At 42.2% G+C, this 16,323-nt stretch overlaps 2 protein-coding genes across 10 annotated transcripts in view; one reads left to right on the forward strand and one right to left on the reverse strand.

The window, feature by feature from the left end:
- The window catches only part of METTL21A (methyltransferase 21A, HSPA lysine), a 373,666-nt gene that overhangs the window by 286,643 nt on the left and 70,700 nt on the right, over positions 1-16,323 (reverse strand). For 6 of the 7 annotated variants that reach the window (XR_007517939.1, XR_007517940.1, XR_007517941.1 and 3 more), the window contains one exon: positions 1,372-1,440. Coding sequence is in view for 4 of the 7 variants with exons in the window: in XM_049887990.1 (XP_049743947.1) it covers positions 1,377-1,440 (64 nt within the window). In the remaining 3 variants the exon portion in view is untranslated. Of the gene's footprint in view, positions 1-844; positions 1,441-16,323 lie in introns of those variants that run through there. The other variant, XM_049887996.1, reaches the window with a different exon arrangement.
- Positions 7,788-16,323, forward strand: part of CREB1 (cAMP responsive element binding protein 1) — a 62,864-nt gene continuing 54,328 nt past the window's right edge. Inside the window, exon 1 of one of the 3 annotated variants that reach the window (XM_049887987.1) lies at positions 7,788-8,022. The gene's annotated coding sequence lies outside the window, so the exon portion shown is untranslated. Of the gene's footprint in view, positions 8,139-16,323 lie in introns of all 3 variants that reach the window. The other 2 variants (XR_007517937.1, XM_049887988.1) reach the window with 2 other exon arrangements.

The following is a 16,323-nucleotide window of genomic DNA, read 5'->3' on the forward strand; positions in this document are numbered from 1 at the left end:
ATAGGAAGAGCAGACACAGGTTCTAATTCCTGAACTCATCTGTTTCTGAGAAGCAAATTGGCTTCTTTCTGATCAACATCCCCCTCTGAGGCATTTAGGTATCAGCTTCCTCCACTTTGCCAAGTCAATTAGTCAATTACCTTTCCTCTATTCACTTCCTATCTTCCAAAAATGTGTTGAATTCCCTCAGCTGCTACAGTCTTTCTTGTTCTTTTGCCCTTTGGGGGTTATATTAGTTCACTATTGCCAGTGTAACAAATTACCACAAATTTAGTGTCTTAAAACAACACTGATTTATTCTCTTATAGTTTTGGAGGTCAGAAGTATCAGTCTAGTGCGCTAAAATCAAGGCGTGGTATCAAGAGCTGAGCTGCAGAGAGCTAACCTGCCAGTTGCCAGAGTAGTAGATTAAGACAAGACACCAAAGTGAAAGTAACAATTAAGCTTTTCTTCACTCACTGCTACAGTACAAACGAGAGGCCAGAAAGAAGGTGCTGGCTCCTGCAGTATTCTATTTCCCCCCAAGGAATGGCACCAGGAAAGGCTATCTCAGGGATGGATGGATGTGTGTGTGGTGGGGGGGTGTGGGGGAGACAGTAATTAATCTAACTGCTGAGGGAGCCCACCTGCAATGGACCTGGGGGCGAGTGCGGGGGAGAAGGCATAAAAGTGAAGAAGTACTGAGTACTGACCCAAAGTGGAGAAAAATATCTTCAAAGCCCTCCCATAAGGTGGTCTTTGCAAAGGAGTCTCAGAGAGGCCTTGGCCAAGTGGTTCCCACCCCCCCAAACCCCCTTAAAGCGGGCTCCAAATGGAGGCACCTGGGCTAGGAATGCAGATAAGCATAACAGTATGACCAATTGGGGGCCCTGAGTCCTTGACTGCAACTCAGAAACTGCACTGCACTAGCTGTGTACCAAGTCTGGTAGGGGGAGGGCAGCTTTTCCCCATGAGTCCTGCCAGGTAAAGTCTTTCTGATTGCTTATGTTCAGGCCTGAAAGATCACACATAGATTTTTGGCCAGAAGCCACATTCCTCAATTAGCAGAGCCGTGTTCCTTCTGATACTCTAAGGGAGAATCTGTTTCCTTGCCTTTTCTGGGTTCTAGAGGCCACTCGCATTCCCTGTCTCACAGCCCCATCCTCCATTTTCAAAGCCAGTACCAGCATCTTTCAGTCTCTCTCTCTGGCTCTAACTCTCCTGTCTCCCCCTTTTTCCTTTATACAGACTCTCGTGGTTTACATTGAGCCCACTTGAGTAACACAAGGTAATCTCACTATCTCAATCTGTCTACCACAGTGGTTTATATCTTTCATAATCCTTTACTGTAGGGTGTCAACAAAGAGCAAAGCAAAGCATGTATTCAATCACCTTGTTTACTGGGAGCTCAAATAATATGTGTCCTGGGTCCAATTCCTGGAACTCTTCTCATATCTATTTCTGAAACAGATATAATTATATCATTAAAATAATAGAAATAACCAAATCTCAGTAAGGCCCTATTAAAAAAAAATATTAATGCACGGAAAAAATTAAGACAGGCCACATGTTTTTTTCAGACATGTTTTCATAAACCTTTAGTGCCACCGTTCAGAAGAAAAACTAGCAGAGCAGAAATGGAAAGAAAATGAATAGAAGTGGAAAAGTACAAGAAAGGAGAGAAAAAAAAATTTAAAGGAGGTGTAAATGATAAGATTATGAAAAACTCTTGTCACTCAATAACATGGGTGCTACCCATGGACTAGGAAACAAGGATGGAAGATGAGAATAGGAAAGCAAAACAGTATATGGGGTGGGGAGCTATATTTAGAAGTTCTAAATTCAAACCCAATTCCCAAACTTACACTTTGATCTTGGGCAAGTCAGTCAGTTATCTTTGCTGTATTGCTGAGGAAACTAAAACCCAAAGAAGTTTTGGCAATTTAAACTAGCATATACATGTGAAAGACCCTAGAGAAGAATCTGTCACATAGTAGTGGAATGTTATGTTAGTTGAATCTGAAGCAAAATGAGGCACTGAGAACTAGCATTATGGTACAGGCAATGCTACCAAAACATGAAGACCCAATAGCTAGACGGTAGACTAAAAGCAAAGTACCATTTCAATTTCTAAAAAGATCGATTAGATTGGCCACAAGAAAATACACTTTAATGCATGGATATGATTGAAGATATTCTACAGAAATACCATCTATATTCTTTCAAAAAGATTTTACTCAACTCCTACAATGTGCCAAATACCATGCTAGGCATTAAAGGTATAGCATTGCCCTCACAGAGGTTACAGTCTACCAAGGAACTAGGCAATTCAACCAATAATAACAAGTGTGACAGGAGCTTTGAGGGAAATAAAAATAGAGCTCGGGCACATAAACCAGACTTGGGCAGTGGTGGGGGCGGGGGGTAAGGTAGAGCTCTCAGAGAGTTAATAAGACATCCTTCATAACGCAGCTGAAGAGCAGAAGCCAGTGAAACAAAAAGTGGGGGGTGGGGAGGGGGTCCAGCAGACTAGAGGCATACACTTCAGAGTTGTGGGCATATTTAAGATATTTAAAGCCCTGAGACTGGATGAGATCACTAAGGGAGAAAGTGTAGAGATACAAAAGATACAAGGATGGAGCTCTGGGATGCTCCAATATTAAGAAGTCAGTGAGCAAAGTAAATTGAGAACAGTAACTACTAAGGTAGAAAGCAACAGGAAAATGAAGTATCTTGTAAACCAAGTGAAGAAAGTATTCTAGGGAGCATGAAGTGATTAACTGTGTCAAATGCTGTTGATAGGTTAAATAAATGAAGACTGAGAACTGGACATTGGACTGAACATGGAGATACTGATGACCTTGAAAAGAGTAGTTTCAGTGGAATGCTAGTTGGAGTGGATTTAATATAAAAATGTGAGAAAAGAAATTGGGACAGTGAATAGTGCCCTTTTTCATTACCTAAGTATAATGTGGTAATGGGCTTCCAGAAGACTGAGATGGGGTAGGGTATGGGAAGTTAGGTTGCAATTTTAAGGAGTTTTGCCATCAAGGAGAGAAAAACAAAAAAGAGGAGGGGCAGTAGCTGGAGGAGGAAGAAGCTAACAGGTGTTTTTTCTTTTTTTTTTTTAATTTCAAGATGCGACTTATTCATTTACATAGAGAACTGTAACTGGTAAGCAGACCAGGGATAGTTGTGAACAGATCAGTTCATTCTCTTCTCTTGGAAAACTATTTTGAAAGTCAAACTGAAATCACAAGTTCACTTAGTGAGCAGTGATAACAGCTCTACCTTGCACTGATTCCAACTATGAAGAGCCACAGACATCCATTTACATTGCAGGGAAAGAATGCTAAGTATATCAGATGCTTGAATCAGCTGAGCAGGGCCTCTCCCTTGACCAGTGCTGGAGAAACCCTAACCATTCATTCATTCTTTCATTCAAGGAACATTATTTAGCACCTATTATGTGCCAGTTAACACAAATACAAGTTCAACAAAACAAAGCTTTGCATTTAGTGAGCTCATGGTTCAATAAGGGACATAGACAAGCAAACAGTCACAACGTAATAAGTGTTAAAACAGGTACATGTTCATAAAACAGATGAAAATAAATTATATAGTTAAGCATAGTGGTGGGGACATTTGAGTCGCTCAGGATTTTTTTCTTCTGTTATCAATAGGGAGATGCTAAGGATTTCAACTGATTCCTGACCAAGTAATAGTTATTGATATGTGCTAAGACTGAAAAAATCTTACCCAATGAGGAAACCTACATATACCTCCTAATTTTAACTAGAACAGCAACCAAGAAAATAAATCTGAACAGCATGCCCACCTGAGACTAAGGAAAAACAAGTCGAAAATTAATTCAACATATATATATGTATTTAGTGCTTGTAATATGTTGAAACATGGTTCTAGGTGCTTGAAATACATCAGTGAAAGAAACAAAACTGCTTTTTAGAGATTGTATTCTAGCAAGGAAGACAGTCAATTGACAATAAACATGAAAAAAAAAAGTAAAATAGTGTGTTTGAAGGTGCTAAGTGCTATTGGAAAAAAATATAGCAGAAGACTGAGATGGGTAGGGGTAGAGGGTTAGGTTGCAATTTTAAATAGCGTAGTCAAGGTCTCAGTGAGAATGTGACATTCCAGCAACGGCTTGGAGGTGAGGGAGTTAATTCTCTGGATATTTGAAAAAAGAGCATTTTAAGCATTGGAACAGCCCAAAGGTGCTAAGGCAGAACTGCACCTGGTGTGTCTGGGGAACAATACGTGGGCCAGTGTGGATGCAGGTAAGCAACCAAGTGCAGGAGAGTAGGAGGCAGGAAGGTGAGAGAGACACTTGGAAGGTCAGATTACCTAGGGTCTCAGAGGCCACTATCAGGCTGTGGGCTTTTACTCTAAATGAAAAGGGAGCCACTACAGATTTTGAGCATGAGTGATGTGACCTGATTTACATTTTAAACCAATTACTACGAATCTATGTTGAAAACTCACTGTAGTGGGCAAGGGAACTAGGAAGATCTCTTAAGAAATTATAGCAGTAATGCAGGCAAGAGCTAAAGGTATTGTAGACCTGGGTCTCTAGCAGTGGAGGTAGTGAGAATTAGTTTCGTGATGTATTTGGAAGGTATAGTCAACAAAGTTTTCTGATACATGTGCGACATGAGAGAAAGGAAGACATCAAGAATCATGCCAAGATTTTTAACCTCAGCAATTAAGACAGGAAAGGTTGCCAGTGCAGAAGATGTGAAAGGGAAAATCAGTTCACTTTTGGACATACTGAGTTATATTAAGACGTGGATGGCACCTCAGATCCTCTTGGCCACCTTACTTACCTGTGAAGCCCTTAGGACACTCCAATATTACAAGGTCAGATAATTCTGCCCCCATTGCCACTGGCCAACCGACCTCAAGCGGTGACAATTCTATAGTGCTTTGCCTCATGCTTGGGTCACAAATCTCACAAGAGATCTGTTTGGTACCTAAACAAAACGAAAGTGGGAATAAAACAACAGTATAGAAGCTTTTGCCTCAGGTTCTGCTTTCTGGGAGGATTCAGGCTAAAACAGCACCTAAGTGGAGTTGTGAGTAGCTGGTTGTTTACATGAGCCTGGAGTTTTGGAGAGTGGTTGGGAGACAAAACATAATTTTAAGAGTTGTCAGCATATGCATGGTGTTTATAATCATGAGACTAAATGAACACAAAGAAGTGAGCATAGATAAAGTGAAATGTCAGGAAGGTGAGAGGTTGAAGATTTTAGCATTTTTGAGAGCAGAGACAATCCATTTAGTTTACTGCTGTGTCCCGTTACTAGAACAGAGCATGGCTCAGTATCTAATTTTTTGGAATAAATACAACAGGTCACTATAGCCTTAGGGTTAGGTAGGAAAGGAAATCAAGTCATAAGAAGTGATGAATTGAAAGAAGAGGGAGGGTTCATGGAACTTGAGGTCATAGCAAGGGTGAAAATTAAATTAGGTTCAACAGTAAGAAAGAACAGGAAAAGGAAGTCACACAGAAAATCTCTCAAATACCGCTTTCTCCTTGAAGCCTTTTATAATCATCTCACCACACCTTCTCTTTTCTGGACCTCTTTCAAGAAACATCTGTCTTATCTATCTTACACTAAGTCAAGTTATACCCACACATGCATCTCTACTTTGCAGGTCTTCAAGCAAGAGATGAAGGTAGCTTAGGCTAGAGCTGGAATGAAAAAGAATGGAAATGGAGATTGGTAACAAATTCAATACATTTTTGTAGGAGGCAGGCTGTCTGGGTAATTCTAAAGTGTGTCAAAATTGTCCCAGGTTTTTGGCTTTAACTGTGTACATAAATAGGGTGCCCTTTACTGAGTCAGGGACTATGGGAGGAGGGTTTGGGAGGAAAGATGTTATACAGGTTGAGTTTGATGTGCCCCAGGCATCCAAATGAAAATGTAGTATAGACAGCTGGAAATATTAATTTAGAATTCAACAGCAAGATCTAGGCCTGAGTAATGGATTAGAAAGTCTTTAATAGAGGGTATTTGAAGCCAATGGGAGGGGATGAGACCACCTAGGAAAGTGTATATGGTGGAACTCAAGAAGAAAGCCAGGGCTCGGTTCAGGATTCCAAGATTTAATGGTATATTGTAAGTACGAGATATATATACCAAACCAAACCCAGTGCTGTCGAGTCGATTCCAACTGATAGCGACCCTACAGGACAGAGTAGAACTGCCCCATAGAGTTTCCAAGGAGCACCTGGCAGATTCGAACTGCCAACCCTTTGGTTAGCAGCCATAGCACTTAACCACTATGCCACCAGGGTTTCCAAGATACATATATATGATAGATAATACATATAAGAGATAAAAGAGACGCTAGTTGTTAAAGAGAACCAGAGAAAAAGAAAACCTTGACATGAGAACAGAAAAACTCATCGAGTTAACTCTGACTTTTAGCAAACCTATGTGGTCAAGATTCTCAAATACTGGCGTGAGGTTTATGAGGACCGAAAATTGTGGATGTGGAGACATGAAGCTTGTCTGTGACAATTCAGAGCTGCTTCAGATGAGTAGTAGGGGCAGAACCCATAGTGAAGAGGGCTGAGAAGCAGGATACGAGTGAATGTCAATGGGGCAGGACACACATGGAGTCGTGGTTGGAAAGGACTGTAGGGAGGAGAGAAAATTGTTTAAAGAAACGAGACTTAAGTATATTTAAATAATGACGAGAAAAAGGCAGTGGAGATGGAAACAGTGAGTATAGGCTCGAGGAAGGGCAACTGTTAACAGGAAGCCATTAGGTGGCAGAGCCGGTATTTGAACCCTCCATCAGCTTCCAAAACGTATGTTTGCTTTAAGGAATATAAATAACAGACTTGGAAGCCCACAGAAAGAACTGCAGAGCTCAATAAAAAGGAGAAATGAGAGTCAGTAGTATGGCGTTGGGCGACCTCTGAAAGAGCAGTTTCAATAGTTTCGCGGCAACGGAAGCCACACTGCCCAGTTCAAGAGTGGGGGCAGGACGTGAAGAAAAGGGGTGTGATGGGTGCAAACCACTGCTGCAGAAAACGCGCGGTGAAAAGAAAGCGACGCAGGATGTTGCCTAAAAAAGGCGGACAGGTGGGGGAATATTTCGAGAGTGTGGAAGAAGAGCAGCTCAGGTCCCAGGGCCGATGAAGTGACTCACGGTCCTGGCTGCACGCGCTGCAGGGCTAAAATCCAAGTACTGGCGCCTGGCGCTGCCGCCTAAGGAGCGGGCGGCCTCGCCCTTCGAAAAGACCCGGTTCGCTGGCAGCCGCCAGGTTGCCCCGCTGATTCTCGGAGCGGGGCAGCAGGCTGAAAAAATTCTCCGCAGAGAACCCCCACAGGGCCCCAAGGCCCACGCAGTGGTCGCGCGTCCCAGCGCCCGACCAGGCCGCAGGCCCCGGAGGCGTTCGCGGAGGCGCAGCTGCCCCGTCTTCCGGCTTACACGACCCTGCCCGTCAGCCGCGTACCACACCGAGCGGCGCCTCTCCCCAGTCCAGGCAACGTTACGAAGCTCCCGGGCCGGCAGCGCTCAGGAGCCGACGCCAGCTACGACGCGGCCGCGCTAGAGCTCTGCATTTAAAGCCGCAGGGGCAGGCCTGCGCGGGGGTTTCCATGAAGTCTTCGACACCCTCGGGAATTCCCGGGGCGGGGGGGGGGGGGTCACAGGCAAACACCGTTTCCTTCTTCTGATTTCCACGGTGGAGTTCAAGCCACAGTAAACACCACGGCCTGGCTTAGCCACTCCTACCCTCTCGCGGGTCTCAGCCCACCTTCGCCTCGCCACTCCCGGCAGAACCCCAATCGTCTGGTCTGAGGAAGCCCGAAGGCTTTCGGCAAGTTCCGAGCCCAGCGCAGGGGGCGGGGCTGCTCGGGCTCCTCCGGGCAGAGCTCGGCTGTTTCCGTGCGCGGCCGCTGCGCACTCGGCACTGGGCGGCGCTGGCTGGCTCCCTGGCTGCGGCTCCTCAGTCAGCGGCGGCTGCTGCTGCCTGTGGCCCGGGCGGCTGGGAGAAGCGGAGTGTTGGTGAGTGACGCGGCGGAGGTGTAGTTTGACGCGGTGTGTTACGTGGGGGAGAGAATAAAACTCCAGCGAGATCCGGGCCGCGAACGAAAGCAGTGACGGAGGAGCTTGTACCACCGGTAAGAGGAGCAGGAGGAGGAGGCAGGAGCCGGAGAGAGCCGGGGGGACGGAGGGGGGACGGGGAGGCGCCGGACACCCGCGCTCGGGGCCTTCCCCTCGCAGGAGGGGCCGCGGTAAAGATGGAGCCTCCGCCCGAGCCCCACAACATCGCCGCCGCTCGCAGCGAACAAAGAATAATGGCGGCGGACTGGAGCCAGCGGCGGCCGGGGCGGCAGCGACTCTGCCTGCAGCCAGCGGCGGCGCTCATGGCGGGGGGCGGCGGGCGGGGTGGGAGCCGGCGGCCGGGGGTGTGTGCGGGCGGCCGGCCGCGGCGAGCTGGCGCCCGCGTTCCCGCCGCCGCCGGGCCGGGCGGGCTGACGGGCAGGCGGGCGCGGAGCCGGGAGCCGAGAGCCGAGAGCCGCCCCGGGGGAGGCCGCCTGCCCGACCCGGCGCTGCCCCCTGCTTCGCTCGCTCGCTCGCCCGGCCCCCGCCGTCCGCCTCGCCCCCAGCCCGCCCCGGCCGGCCGGCCGCCAAGGCAGCCGCCGCCGGGGTGCCCGTGGGGGTGGAGGAGGAAGAAGGCGACAGTTGAGGGCAGAGGAGGTGAAGGTGCCTGCTGCCTTCCCGGTGGCCGCCGTGTCTACCATGCCCGCTCCGCGAGGGGCAGAGCTGCAACGTCTGACCTACTCTCCACTCCGCTCTCTTTGTGCAATAAAGTTCGCAACCAAAGGTTTCTTTTCGTGCTGTATTTTATTCATGCCCTCTTTCCCCCGCTCCCACCCCAGTGGGGAAACGCTATTTTCTGTTCTTTTCTGCCTAACTGGGATGATGAGAGCTCATGCTTTTTTTAGGTAATTTTTGACTGTTTCCTTCACCCCTTTTTTTAAAAAAAAGTCAGTAGTCATGGAAATGCATTCTTTTGGGAAGGAAGGGGGTGCTAAGAAAAACATTTTTGTAATAACTTAAAAAAAAAAAACTGTTGGGATCTTGTAAAAAGGAACCTGGTGTTTGAAAACAGTTTCGGTTTTAACCCCTTTCAATAAGGTAATAATCACTTAATGTCTGTCATTCTGAAACACTTCGTTAAAACGCCTGTTACGCGACGCACTTTTGTTTTACATCACTTTTTTTTTTTTTTTTTTTACCACCATTACCAGCCGTGTTCAGATTACCTGGATCTCCCCCAGGTCCCCGCCCCACCCCCTACTATGTTTCCCACATATTTCTGCCTAAATTTAAGTAAGAGATTAATACTAATTCTAAAAATTAGCTTTAAAAGATTCCATTATTTGTCTCACATGCAGTAGGTAACCGCAGTCCGAGATTGACAATTTAAGCCACAGACTTTATTTTTCTTCACCGTTTGGGAAGAAAGGGACAGCAGAAAAGTCACTGATACAGCAAAGATTAAAAGAATTTTTAAAGTATCTGGAGTATGACCTATTTAAGTTCTTCATATCTACCCAAGAAGTTAGAATTTTACTTTAGCCTCAGCTTGCATCATGCATCAGATCTGCCTTCTAAAGGTTTGGAATAAGATACTTTTGATTGCCGAGTGTTGAAATCTTTCACACTCACTGCTCGTTTTCCTGGTTTAAAAGTAGACAAAGACGATTATTTTAGGTAGTGCAAAAGATGAAAGGGTATTTGTTTTAGGAATACTTATCTGTCACAGTCTGATAGAATTGTAATTGATACATGCAAGGATCCTGGTTAGGAGTAAATAATGATTGGTAAGAGAAGCACTGTCTTTTGATTTTTCTGTATGCAAGTTACTTTTCCAAAACCTACTTTGCAGTATTGCTAGTTTTTAAAAGACCACACTAGCAATTTGTTGTTGCTGAGAAAATTAAAAAGGTTCACTAGAGGGAAATTGGGAAAATGATTTTTATTTCCCAACACTGGGAAATTGTTACAGTATTATTGATGGTAGATTGCTGTAGATGAAGACTTTTTTCTTAAGAAAAATTTTCTGCAAGCCAACATCAATTTTTTTTTTCCTACGGAGACTATGACAATGACTCTTTTTGTATTCTGATACTTTTCTCAGTCTTGTCCAAAAGATCTGTTAACTTTTATTTGTAGATTCATAATATATGATTGTTACCAATTCTAGATGAAATTGTTCAAACTTTTGTATTCCTATTTGAATATTTACTTCAAATGTGGTACTAAAATATACTTCTGTTCCCTCCCAGTGATGAGGAAAAATTACAGTTGGATCTGCTTCAATCTTTTTTTTATTTGATGGAAGTATGTGCTCAGAAAGCAAATGAATTCTTTTGATAGAAATTGCCTTCTAAGAGTTCTTTTGGAATTTAAAACCCTAGAGTTGCCCCTTTTGAGTGAACCTAAAGAAACTTAGAAACCTGATCCATAGAATAGTACCTTCCTTTTTCTGCTTTCTGAAACTCATTTTCTTAAGTAGATTTGATTAACAGAGATTTTGGGTTCTCCGTAGAGAAATCACTTTGTTTTGTCTCCCATTTAAGACATTCAATTTTGTTTGTTTGGGTGCAGTATGGCTGTAGTAGAACCAAGTATGTATCCCCCACTCCACCTTGTTTTAAAATTCTTTTTCCTTTTTTCATAGCAGGGGAAATTATAGTAATGCTTACAGTGTATCACTAAAATTTATACTCTCATTTAGCTCACAAATATTAGCTATAGTTACGTAAACTTGTTTATAGCCAGCCTTGCAAGCAAAATTTCTTGATGGAAAGTGTCACTTCCAATAATGTTTTTTTTTATTGAATAGTTACAGTTCAAATTTGAATTTAAGGATGTAGTAAATAGGGAATGGAAAAATGGTAGGGATTTTTTTTTTTTTTGTTTACCCATATGTGAACTCGTCTCTGCTGCAGTGTCACTTGGGAGAACAGTTTGTGGTAATTCAAATATTTATTTAACACTCATGGTGGCAGAGAATGTAGTTAGTGGAAAGAGTATCCGGTTTGGAATCACAGGTCTGAGTTTGAATCCTAGCATTGCCACTATTATCATGTGCCTGCCCTCAAGGAATTTTTTTGTGACCTAGGGGAAGTTTCTTAAACTTTCTTAGCCTCAGTTTCATGTGTAAAATTAGTATAATACCACCTACTTCTAAGGGTTGTAAGATAATTATAAAGTACCTCCTTAGGGACTTAACTAATGATAACGGTTCATTTTTAATCTTTATTTTAACTTTTTAGCAGTCTGACCTTGGGCAGGTTCCTTAACTTTTCACTACCTCAGAAGATTGTGGGAATGAAATAAATTAATAAGTGTACACCGCTTAAATAAGTTAACATATTAAATGTCAGACAAGTCTTCAACAAATGTTGAAGTCTTCTACAAATGTTGCTTATTTTTTTAATTACTTATATTGTTATTTTGTGTAGTACACTGAGCCAGGAACTTCAGGGAATCCAAAGATGAATTACCTTATTTCTACCCTCAAGGAACTTTTGGGGACAGAATATGTATCGTACGCAAACAATCGAAGGAAAGAGATCACACTTGGTAAAGTAATGGAAGAAAGGAGGAGATTTTGTTTTGTTTTGTTTCCAATTTTACTTTTTGAACAGTAATTTATTTAGATGGCCCATACTTTAAAAAAAATAACAACAAAAAATGTGCCCCTCCCCCAAATGTTACCAGTTTCTTGCTAGTCCTTTTAGAGATGTCTATCCATGTATAAAGAAATAAGTAGGTACTCTGCCCACTTTTTATACAAATGATAGCATTTTATACACACTGTCCTACACTTTGCTCTTATTTTCCACTTCACATGGTTTATCCATTGGTTTGTGCCAGTGCATAAAGAGCTTTTTCATCTTTTTTAAAGTATGAGACATTTCATTGTATGGATGTACTTGTAGCAGTGGGCTAATTTTATTCTTAGGCCTAATGTGACCTTTTAAACTAAGATAATCTGCCATTCCTCTTTTATTTAAGTGAAAAACATTTCATTTGAATGAAAAATATCGAATAGTTTGTGACAGGAAGTTGTGATTTGAACCGCCTCATTTCCTTTTTATCTCAGTTCTTGTTTTTAAAAGCTTTAGTTAAATGATTGAGATGTATATGAGCAGGCAAACGAGATGTGTAAGAGTTAACTCTAAAAGTGAATTTAGCCTGAATTTAACTTTTTGGTTTAGCTTCTTACGATCCTCAACAGACTGCTTCCTTCAATTATTATTTTTAAGCCAAGATATTTTCTGTAGTTATCTCCCTTATAGTTCCAGTCTTTCTTTTTAAAGCAAGCAACTCATGGAGTATTATTATCCAGTAAGGCTAACTGATAATACACAAGCTTTCTCCCTGTATTTATTTTTTGTGTATTCATTTTATTAACTAATTTCGTGATGATTTTCTAATGTTTCTTAGTTATGAGTTTTTTTAGTTTATTAAACTGAGAAAGAAAGTGATAATAATCTAGCAGCAGGGACACAAGTAAGGACCTTATCTTTCCAGAGGGGAAAAAATCATTAAATGGAGCTATCATGATGAACTTATCTCGTTCTTTATGTGTTTAGTTTGACAGTTACATGTTATAACCATGTATGCTAATATTTTAATTTTATTATCTTACTGTTATTTTGAGGGTTTATTAGTATTTCATATAAGATACTAATATGTACCATTTTTAACTGCCAAATGATTAAAATGTTTACAAAAGACTTTACGGATTTTTTTGTTTTGTTTTATAATTGAAATCTGTAAAGGCAGAAAGTTTTCCTTCTGGAACATACTTGCAGGCTACCAGGGAGCTAAATGGAGCCCTGGTGGCGCGGTGGTTAAGAGCTGGGCGGCTAACCAAAACGTTGGCAGTTCAGATCCACCAGGCTCTCCTTGGAGACCCTTATGGGGTAGCTCTACTCTGCCCTGTAGGGATGCTATGCGACGGAATCGACTCGACAGCAATGGGTTATGGGTTAGGGAGTTAAATGACTTTTTCCAGTGTAGTAGAATCAATGAATTGCCTCTTAGTTTGGAGGTAAAGATGACTGAACTAAAGCAACAAGCTGATAGTGTGAAAATAGCTTGTTATTTCTCTGCCAATTTCATATATATGTTAACTCAGCCATCATATAAGAAGCTAACTGTGGTCAGCTTTCTGAAGTTGTATGAAAAGGTATGGTTTTAATCTTACTCCACACTATTTTATCTGTAAACGTCGGTTTTTCAGTCAGACCTGAAATTTTGATATGAATACCATATCATGCCAGTTGCCATCGAGTTTAATCTGACTCATGGTGATCTCGTGTGTCCGAGTAGAAATATGCTGCACAAGGTTTTGAATGACTGATTTTTCCAAAGTAGATCAACTGGCCTTTCCTCTGAAGCACCTCTGGGTAGGCTTAAACTTCAACCTTTTGGTTAGCAGCCAAGCGTGTTAACTATTTGTACCACTCAGGGACCCCTCGATAAGAACAAAACTAAAACCAAGTTCGTTGCCTTCGAGTCGATTCCGAGTGATAGCGAGCCTATAGGACAAGAGTAGAACTGTCCCATAGGGTTTCTGAGGAGCAGCTGGTAGATTCGAACTGCCAGCCTATTTTGGTTAGCAGCTGAGCTCTTAACCACTGCGCCATAGCCATTAGTTTTTCTTCTCATTCAGGATGCTTCTCTCTTGAGTTCTAGGGTTTTTTGTTTTGTTTTTGCATTCTTTTTTTTTTTTTTTTAGCTCTGCCAGACATTGCCCTGTAAAGATATTTTTTATTATATTTTGCGCAGAGTTTTACTCACTTGTCTTCTAGGCCACCATAAAAAATTACACTTTCATATTCTGATGTTTATTCCAACAGTTAAGTCAAAGACAGTGTTTTACATTTCCAGTAATGAGAAACTTTAAGTATATATTTAACCTTAATTCCTGAGTCTAATTACATAAATCTCACCTTTTTTTTTTAAAAAAAAAAAAGACAAAAAACAGTAGTACTCTTTGACAAACGTTTTAAAATGCCTGAGTTGCTTTTTCTCCGGCTTGAGATAAGGTAATAAAGGAGTGTTTACCATAATGAGGTGGGACTGTCTGAACAAAGATGAAAAGCATCTATTAGTTCTCTTATCGTTGGGTTACTCTAGTATTTCTAAATAGTTAAACAAGGGGCAGGGTTTAGAGATGAGGAGGTTTGAGGGCTTGGTGATTTTTATCTGAAAGGAGAGAAGTTAAATCTGGCGTTTGGTTGAAGGGAGACTTGAATGGGAAGTTCAAATAGGTAAGTGATGGCTTCATGTAGGAGAAGAAAAGAAAGAAAGAAAAAAAAAACCTCATTGCTATTGAGTCAATTCTGACTCAGCAACCCTGTAGAACAGAGTAGAACTCCCCCATAGGCTTTCCAAGGAGCACCTGGTAGATTTGAACTGCCAACCTCTTGGTTAGCATCGGAACTCTTAACCACTACGCCACCAGGATTTCCCAGTAGGAAGAGAGAATGGGCTTAAAGATTTATATCAGTGTTAATAGAAAAAATCCAGAGATTAGTGGATCTTCCCTAAAACTAAGATTCTGTTATCAATTTTAAGTGTATTCTAATGAGCTAGTTATCTACATGTGTCTGACTATAATTATATTTAAGTATAGATGTAACTAAAAATGTTTGTAATTTGGCCCAGGCTGAATAACCATTCTATCCTCTGCCCCCGCCCCCCTTTTTTGTTGTGGTGAAAGCATACACACCAAAACTTTCACCAACACAGTTTCTGCATTTGAACTCAATGACACCAAATATATCTTTCATGTTGTGCTGCCATTATCAGCTATCCTCACCCAAAACATTCTACCACCATTAACAAACTAAGTGCCGCTTAAACAGAAACTTCCCCTTTTCCTTTTCCTCCCACCTTTGGTAACTACTGATAATCTTTGGTTTTTGTATGTTGCTTATTTTATGTAAGTGAGATCATACACTATTTGTCCTTTTGCAACTGACTTATTTTGCTGAGCATGTTTTCAAGGTTCATTCATGTTGTGACATGTATCAGAACTTCATGTCTCTTTACAGCTGCATAATATTCCATTGTATATACCACATTTTGTTTATCCATTCATCTGTTGGTGAACGTTTTGGTTGTCACCACGTTTCGATTATTGTGGAAAGTACTGCAATGACTGTTGCCGTAGAGGTTTCTGTTCATGTTCCTGCTGTTACTTCTGGGTATATACCCAGGATTGGGTTATACGGTAATTCTATGTTCAGCTTTTTGAGGAACCGCCAAATTGTTTTCCACAGTGGCTGTACCATCTACCCACCAGCAATGGATGAGGGCTCCAATTTCTCTACAACCTTGCCAGTATTTGTGTTTTCCATTTTTTTGATCCTTGCCGTTCTAATGGGCGTGAGGTAATACCGTGGTTTTGAATTGCATCTCCAATGGTAGCATAGTGGAAAAAGGCCAGCAGTTCGAATCCACCAGGCGCTCCCTGGAAACTCAATGGATCAGTTCTAGTCTGCCCTATAGGGTCACTATGATTTGGAATCAACTTGATGGAAACAAGTTTAGTTCTTCCCGGTTTTAATGGATAATGAGGAAACCTGATGGTATAGCAGTTAAGAGCTATGGCTGCTGACCAAAAGGTCGGTAGCTTGAATCCACCAGGTGCTCCTTGGAAACCCTATGGAGCAGTTCGACTCTGTCCCGTAGGGTCGCTATGAGTCAAAATCAACTCGACAACAACGGGTTTAATGATTAATAAAAAGGGCCCTGGTGGCGAAGTGGTTAAGTCACTTCTAACTGAAAGGTCGGTGGTTCACATTCACCAGCCACTGTGCAAGAGAAAGATGTGGTAGTCTGCTTCCGTAAAGATTTATAGCCTTGGAAACCCTATGGGGCAGTTCTGCACTGTTCTATAAGGTTGCTATGAGTTGGAATTGACTTGTTGGCAGTGGGTTTGGTTTTGGTTTGGTTAATCTCTACGAAAGCACACTGCCACATCTTTCATCCATGGAGCTGCCATGGGTTTGAACCAGTGACCTTTCCGTTAGCATCCAAGTGCTTAACCGCCGCGCCACCAGGGCTGCTATAGCCAGCCATCTTAGGAGGTGTGAAATGGTGTCTCATTGTGGTTTTGATTTACATAAAGATGTTAAACATCTTTTCATATGCTTAGTAGGCATTAGTGTACCTTTGGAGAAATGCCTGTTCACATCCTTTGCCCATTTTTAAATTGCATTTTCTTTTTATTATTGAGTACTTTATTATTCCAGTTAAAAGTCCTTCATC

The sequence above is a fragment of the Elephas maximus genome, chromosome 6, assembly GCF_024166365.1.
Source record: "Elephas maximus indicus isolate mEleMax1 chromosome 6, mEleMax1 primary haplotype, whole genome shotgun sequence".
Lineage (NCBI taxonomy): Eukaryota > Metazoa > Chordata > Mammalia > Proboscidea > Elephantidae > Elephas > Elephas maximus.